The sequence below is a fragment of the Ambystoma mexicanum genome, chromosome 12, assembly GCF_040938575.1.
Source record: "Ambystoma mexicanum isolate Mex_15411 chromosome 12, UKY_AmexF1_1, whole genome shotgun sequence".
Lineage (NCBI taxonomy): Eukaryota > Metazoa > Chordata > Amphibia > Caudata > Ambystomatidae > Ambystoma > Ambystoma mexicanum.
The window spans coordinates 546583319-546591876 of NC_090936.1; the positions used below are offsets into that span (position 1 = coordinate 546583319).

Here is an 8558-nt window from a genome sequence, read left to right on the forward strand (position 1 = left end):
AGAACTTTTTAGGGATGAAAGTTCAGAGCCAGAGATGGTGTTCCAAATGGCATATTGTTTGAAAATACATTACAGTGAGGTAACACAGAGGATGGCAATGGTGCTGGGAGCACCACCTTCCATATGCAAGGAGGATCTGGCCAAGGTGCCCAGCATCTTATAGACCCCAAGTCCCTATGATGTGGGGCTTCTGAAGGGAATAAGAGTGAAGATAAAGCTGAACCTAGGAGCAATTTTACCAAGAGTTAAACAGTAGCGACTCTCAAATGAACTAGAGGAGGGAATTTGTGAAACAATTGCAGCACTAGTGGAGTGAGGCATCCTAGTGCCATCTAAACCACCATGCAACACTACAGTGTACCAAGTCAAAAAATCTAAGAGAGTTTTGTGGCATTTTATCCAGGTCTTAAGGCCTCTTAATCACATTGTAGAAGCAGAGTATTCTCTGGTTTCAAATCCAGCAACACTTTTGTGCAGCATTCTGGCAGAAGCAGAATGCTCTCGATCATAGACTTGAAAAATGCATTTTTCTGAGTGCCATTACACCCAGGCTCACAAGACTTGACTTCCTTTATGTTTAGAAAAACGGAAATGGAAACATACAAGACTACCTCAAGAGTACTGCGAGTCACCATCCATATTAGACAGGGTCATCCAGATTAACTTTTGCTATGTACAAATGGAGAGCACAGTTCTACAGTACGTAGATGACATTTTGATTTGCAGGAGGACGAGTGTAGGAAAGACTCAGTACACATGCTGACAGTGTTAGATGACAAAGGATATAAAGTGGACAAGGCCAAGCTACATTACTGTCAGATAGAAGTGCTATACATTGGACAGACAATCTTCCAAAATGGCTTACAGATCCTATCAGAGACAGCAGAGACAATACGTAAGATAGCCAAGCCCACAACAGTGAGAGAGATGCAGCAGTTCTTGGAATTGTACAATTACTACAGAGAATGGGTTTTTGACTACAGCACATACACAAGGCCTTTCCTGGGTGCTCTGAAGGAATCACAGAAGGGACACAAGGCAATACATTGGATGACAGAAATTACTGAGGCATTTGAGGAGCTGAAAGTGGCCATATGCACGGCTCCATTGTAAGGTATTCCAGACTATACAAAGGAATTCTTCCTTTTCTCAAACACTGACGGAATACTGATGAAGGCAGTACTAACACAAGCCAATAGCCTACTACAGTGGCAAGATGGACACAGTAATGAAAGGAGACACTATTAGTGCAAACAAGCCTTGGCTGCTGCTGCATTCACGGTAGAAAAGTCAGCAGGGATTACCATGGGGTGCACCGATACACTTCCCGTGGAGCATGCCCTTTTTGCAATACTGCAGAAGCCAAAGAGCACACTGACAACACAGAGGGCATCAGGATACAAGATGCTACTATCAAATGCATCATTAAAGATAGTGAGGTGCCGACTTGTTAACCAAGCTATTTTCCTAGCATACATTTTACAAGACAGGGACTGTGCTCATGACTGCGCAGAAAACATACAGGAATTCAGTGACACTCGGAAGGTACAAGAGCATGCCCTTGAGAGGGGAGATGTTCCGTAAGCTGATGGGCTGACCAGACAGATGGGGTCAGACATACAGCAACTGCAGTGTTGAGGTTAAGGGAAGATGAAACGAGTGAGGCAGTGGCGACTGCGTGCCAGCCATTACACTACTCAGCACAAGCAGCAGAGCTAATGACCCTAAAATTAGCATTGGGCACAGCAAGGGGAAGGAGCTGACAGTATACTCTGACTCTGCACACATGACATCAACAGTACATTCAGGATTGTCATGATGAATGAGGAGAGGCTTCAGTCGGGCAGATGGGACACTAGTACAACACGCACTTCTATTCGGCAAGTTGATTGACATCATATAGTACCCTGCACAGATAGCAATATTAAAGTGCCAAACACACACACGAGGGGAAGAACATATTTCAAGGGAAAATAAAGCAGCAGAATCAGAAGCAAAATTTGAAGCATATTTTGGGGAGATATTAGAAATAGAGACAGCCTCAAATGCTTGAGATTGTGCAAGGAACATGGTAATGAAAGAAGAATACAAGGCATTGCCAGAAACACAGATGATGGAGTTGCAGAGAGCTGCACCCAGGGAGGAGAAAGACTTGTGGACTAGGAGGGGATACACAGTATCTCCAACAGATGCACTATGGCGACAAAATAACACAGGGAAGGGGTGATGCCACTAACATTATTGAACACTGCACTGACACAGTTACACTATCCAACACACACAGGAAAAGAGGTAATTGCTGCATGCATTGGAGGAACATGGTTCTGTCCTTATTTGGCAGAACACGTAATTTGTAATTAACTGTTTGACAAGCAAGCAATATGCAGCAGGGCATACATTGAGAGTGTGAGAGGAGCCATATCTCGGCCAGTAGGCCCATTTTTGGATTTACATGTGAACTACGTTCACATGATCCAAGTGTGTCAAGGTTACCGCTACATGATAGTGGTTGTATGCCCATTCTTGAGGTGGATTGAGGCTGGCCTCTGTTCACATCCTAATGCCCTAAGGGCAACAAAATTCTCAGTCAGGGAAATACTCCCAAGATGGGGCTTGTGTGAGGTCCTGCGGTCTGACAATGGCCTTCACTTCGCCAATGAGATGTTCAAGTACATTACCACATTGCTGGGCATTCAACATAAGTTCTCCTGTGCGTAACACCCACAAGAAAATTGGGGGTGTGAACACCTGAACGGCCTCCTGAACATTGTGGCCATTGCGCAATAAACCTGGGTCCGACCACAATTTAACACCCCACTAGGTGGTGACAGAACGACGCATGCAACTCCCGCTGGCTCCTCCCACTAGGGCAATGAAAGATTGTTAGGGTTTTGCAGATGTGTTTGGTCAAGACATTTACGATTATATTACTTCCTTGATTGCTAGTGCCTCTTTTATCTCTTGCCAGATACAACGGTTCCGGGCAGGCCCAGACGACAGCGAAGGAAGTAACAGTGACAAAGAACCACAGGACCCTGAAATTAAAAGACATGTTTACGCAGGGGACTTGGTCCTACTACGTAATTTCATCAAAAGTGGGACGCATCAAGGTTCACTGGTCCCCACAAAGTGGAAAAGGTGGCAGACAGAGTGGTCAGACTTGGGGCGAAAATGGTCTAGAACCACCTCTCCGACATCAAGCCCTATCAAGCAGCAGTTTTGCCTGACAACGAGTTCATCAGGGCCAATGATCAGCAGCAAGAAGAACAACCAAACAATTCTGAACTTACACTGCCAAGTGGAGGATACCCAATGGTTACTCGCTCAAGGGCAGCAGAGTTAGGGACTGGACTATCGGTAGATTTAGAGTGAGGATACACTGTCTGTTTGTTATTTTATTCTCTACATTCTCTACATACCTTTGTTGAGAAAGCTGACAGCAATAATTGATGATTGTTCATGTTGCCCTCTGACTATCACCCTGAACACTTCTCAAATCAATTTGTCCACAATGTGAGAAGACCCAGTAGTTTCCGTGCATGATAATACTGATAAGACTCAGGTTTTATCAGTATTACCTTATCTTATCAATACTGATAAGACTGAAGTCTTATTCTTTCCCTCCAACACTCTTCCCCCTCCCTCTCCTCCACCTTTCATTCACTTTCCCCCCACTAATCTTCCTATTTCTGCCCACACCCGCAATCTAGGCATTCACTTAGACTCTTCCCTCTCCTTTTCCCACCATATTTCTGTTACCTCTCGTGCCTGTCGCTACCACCTCTTCAATATTTGCAAAGTCTGCTCCTCCCGTACCTTCCATGTAACAAAACTCTTACTTTCCTCCCTTACCTTCTCTCACCTCTTCTACTACTCCTCCCTATTCTTTGGACTACCTGCTTCTCATCTTGCCCCTCTCAAATATATCTACCACTTAGCAGTAAGTATCCTCTGTCTCCTTGCCCCGCATGACTCAATTTCTTCTTCACTGTCCTCCCTTGGCTGGCTTCCTTTCCACTCCCAACTTAAATTTTATTTCCTCTGCCTAGTCTTTAAGTCTCTCCATGACCCAGCTCCCCCTTATCTTTCCTCTCTCCTCTCTTTCAATAATCCCTCCCGCTCCCTCTGTTCAGCCGACCACTTCCTTCTCACCGTCCCCCCTTCCCCATGTGCTTCCTCCCATTTCTGCTCCTTTCAACTCCTAGCCCCCCTGCACTGGATCGCCTAACCTCTCTCAATCCGCTCCATTCCTACCTTTTCCTCCCTCTGCTCTTCCCTGAAATCTCTCCTTCTCCATTCTCCGCCATGAAACCTTCCCCATCTCTCATTCTCTTTCCTTCCCTTGAATCTTCCCTATGAACCTCTCTTCCCTCCCCCATTATCCTCCCACATTTCCCTCCCTTCCCCACCTCTCATTCTCTTCCCTTCCCTTGAATCTTCCCTATGATCCTCTCTTCCCTCCCCCTTCCCCTTATCCTCTCTCATTTTCACCCTATTCCACTCCTGTTTTCTTCCTCCTCCTTCCTTCCTCACCCCTTCCTCCTCCCCATACAGATTAATTGCTCTACTTACTGTTTTTATTGGTTCGATTAATAATTGTAAATTGCTTATACTGTTATATTGTTTATGTATTCTGTTGTTTAGTGTAAAGCGCTTTGGATGAAAGCGCTATATAAACTAAATAAATACAAATACAAATGATAACCCAGGAGTATTATCTCACCTTTGAAGAATACTTGGCCCAAGCTTAGCCACAACTTGAAAAAGGCGACCCTCCTATTCTCACCAGACTGAGAGACCCAGCAGTAAGGGCAGTGTGGGTGCAAGTGTTCATTTTTGCTATCAATAATTACCTAGTTCGCAGGGCTTAAAGAATTAACGAATACTAACAAAATAACTCACACTTTCGTGCATTTCAGGCAGGCAACTTTATCTTCAGGCTCCACAAGGATCAGCAGCACAGGTAAAGATGGGTGAAATAATAAAGTATGTGATTATAGTGTTGTGTCTCCTTATTCCAAGTGAGGTTTGTTTGTTTGTTTGTTTATTTTATTTATAACGCGCACCAGACCCAAAGTAACTAGGCGCTTGTGTGTAAGGTAATGGTTACATGGCACAGTATCTATACATAGTTATACAAAGGAAATGCGATTTGTACAGTCAGGATGAAATTACATGGCATAGTATATACATTTGTACATAGATGCAGTTTGTATGAACTGGATATAAATACATACATAGGTATTTATATTGGTCAGTATACATGGGAGATATGTCATAACATTAGGTCATAGCATTGGAAGCAGTGGAAAAGTAGCGTTTAAGTGTTGTTGAGTATCCACGCGATAGCATGATTTCTAAATTTGTCAAATTCTTGGATAATTTGAATGATATGAGGAAGAGTGTTCCATAACTGAGCGGCTAGTACAGGGAAGCTGACACCACCAGATCTTTTTAAGTTAAATCTAGGCACCACCAGACATGGTGTGTTGGAGGATCTTGTGATTCTGTTGGGCACTTTCCAAGTGAATTTGTCTGTGAGATAGGAAGGGGCTTGACGATTAAGCACCTTGTGAGTGAGGCAGATCGTTTTTAGGTCGATTTTCTCTTGTATAGAGAGCCACTTGCATTGCTTTCTAGTTGCTGAAATATGCTCTCTTCTGGGGATATTTAATGCCGCTCTAAGCGCACTATTTTGCAAGATCTGTAATTTATTTGTAATGGATTTATTGGCGACTAGGTATAGGCTATTGCAATAATCCAATTTGGATTGAATGAGAGCTCTCGCCAGTGTGAGGCAGCTGGTGGGTGATAATACGGGTCTGCAAGCCCTGATCAACTTGCCGGCATAGGAAGTGGCTGAGGAGGTCATGTTTACTTGTTTGATTAGGTTAGACTGGGCATCACGGTAAAAACCTAAAGTTTTTACCTTTTTGGCTACGGGTATATTATTTCCATCAATGAGGATACTTGTGTAGTTGGGACTCCGTTTAATAAGGTTGTTAGGTGAGCCGACTAGAAGTAACTCAGTCTTATCATCATTCAGGCAGAGACCGTGTATGGCCATCCATGCCTGAATGATGCTTTAGACCGTGTTGATCCGAGTGACATCTTTATCATAGGTTCCTGATAGGGGTAGGAGTATCTGGGTGTCATCTGCATAATTCATGTAGGTGACACCCAGACAGTCCAGTTTGTCGAATAGTGGCTTTGTAAAAATGTTGTACAAAGTGGTCGAGCCACAGGATCCTTGTTGGACTCCGCAGGTGATGGGGATGGGATCAGCAGCCGCCGAAGGTGAGAACATGTGCATGGTTCTATTCGCAAGGAAAGATTCGATCCAAGTGACTGCTGAGCTAGAGAAGTGAGCTGCTGATGATAGGTGATCACAAAGTATTTTATGGTCTACCAGATCAAAAGCAGCTGAGAGATCCAGGAGGAGTAAGATGGCCACTTTGCCTTTGTCTTTCAACTCGTCAATCTGGCTTTTGAGATCAACAAGGGCAGTTTCTGTTCCGTGCTGAGGTCTGAAGCCAGATTGGCGGCTTCCAAGTATTTATTTACAGGTATTTGCATTTATATTTTGCAGAATTTTGCTGGTTGCTAGTGCTACTGCTGTATCCTCTGCTAACATTATCCTGACTCCAGCAGGTGGAACAACCATGTCAGGTGGACAGGAGAGCACTGCAAGAACCGTAAGGAGAGGTAAGTGCAGTGCTGACACCGACATGAAAGTGGTAAACATGTATCTCGCTGACAGTGCTTGAGTGTCTAACAACATGTGTTACAAGCACATGACAAAAGTAGGTAAGGAAACCACTGGGGGGAGCTGTTATGTCTGCTCATTAATCCCCTATGGCATGAGTGCCTCCAGAACATTCATAGCAACTGAAATGCCAGCAGCATGAGCTCAATGCCTGATGTACCTGTCAATGGTAACAACTCGAGCAAGATTTCAAGGGTGTTAGGGAGAATTCTCTGTTTAGGCTGAATTTCCTAACCTAGTGAGTCCCCCAGCAGCTTTGCTGGATTTCTGGAGTTTGTTTTTTTCCATCCTGCCAAGAGTGAGACTCTTTTCTCCCACTCTTGGACGTGTATGTGGGTAATTCCTTTGAAATGTCAATGTGTTCGATGGGCTATGGGGTCTTTTACCCCATAGGGTCTCATATGTTTTTCTATGTGTGTTACCCTGCACCCTACATGCCGTAACACGGGGGCGCTCTAGCGGGTCTCCCACCATAGACTCCATACCCGGGGACTGACTACTGTCTCCCCGGGCATGTAAAGTCACCATTGGCTTTACTAGACCTAAATTTACTAACAGAACTAGTACAAACCATCTTATTGTGGACGTACTAGTAGGGGTAATTCGATTACTCCTGGATCTGTTACTCGAGGGGGCACCGTCCCGTCCCCCCTCGTCGAGTTTTGGCTGGTGGCAGTGGAAACTACTTGTTATGTTCATCCCCGAACATAACCCTATGGGGAATAAGCTTGCAAGCTGTATGGCAATATTCAAGCTTTGGAGGATGTTTCAGGAAGGTGAGGAGGATGCAGCAAGGCATCAATGGATGCTGAGCCAGCATGAGATACAGGGATCTATGAATCCCCTTCCGCTGCCCCGAGTGTGGCCTTCGATGACACAGACGAGGAGAGCAGCAGAGGGGTATTAAAATTGACATAAAAGCCACCACCATACACCAGGTAACAGGGACAGGGAGGCGCAGGGCAGCAAACCAGTGAACGAGAGATGAGCATGAGGCGCAGAAGGTTGGGGCTAGGGAGCATATCCAAGAACGAGTGGATAGGGGGACATATTGTCCTGAAGTTGGAAGGGAAGACAGATGGGAAGAAAGAGGAGGCAACAAAGGCAATGGAAAGTCTGAAGGGGAGCAGCAAAGCATCAGATTGGACTGAGATAATGGAGGAAATGGATAGAAGGGAGAAGGAAAGAGAAGAGAGAGAGAGAGAGGAAAGGGAGAGGAGAAGAGAGGAGAGGCTAGAGAGAGTGGACAGGGACAGGAGAAAGGAGGAAGAGAAGGAGCAGGTACAGACAGAGAGCGAAAAAAGGATAGAACAAGCTTGTAGAGAAAGCAAGCAAGAGGAAGAGGAACAATGGGAGAGAAGGATAAGAGAATTAGAAGACATCGAGAGATGGAGGGTGGTAGCAGAGCAAGAAAAATGCAAGTTGATTGAAAGGGAACATCTGCAAAAGTTGCAGGTGGACGGATTGGCAAGGGAACGCACACTCAAGGAGGAGGACGAGGGCTGTAAAGAACAAAACAGAACAGGCCTATGGGCTGAAGGAAAGGCAGCAGATACGATTTGAGGCATATCGACATTAACTTGAAACCTGATACAGACACACAAACTAGGAGACTGAGTTTCGTCGCTGCGTAGGCTCCATTCAGGGACAGAGACAGATAAGAGGGTGATATGGGAGAGTCGGATACGTGAAGGAGGAGCAGGAAGCGGCAGCATAGACGAGAAGGCACCACGGTTAATGGATGGCTTATGTAATATCAATGACAGAGCACCATACTTAGGGAGGCTTAGAG

General features: G+C 45.1%; 1 protein-coding gene across 1 annotated transcript; it reads left to right on the forward strand.

Moving 5' to 3' along the window:
- The first annotated feature begins 756 nt into the window (after positions 1-756).
- LOC138514565 (uncharacterized) lies at positions 757-1113 on the forward strand. The gene has a single exon (XM_069630025.1). It carries the CDS (start codon positions 757-759, stop codon positions 1111-1113), a length of 357 nt encoding a protein of 118 aa, XP_069486126.1.
- The last annotated feature ends 7445 nt before the right edge of the window (positions 1114-8558 follow it).

Excerpts from the sequence above, each read along its gene's own strand:
- LOC138514565 (XM_069630025.1), top strand. The coding sequence starts at position 757 with ATGCTGACAGTGTTAGATGACAAAGGATATAAAGTGGACAAGGCCAAG.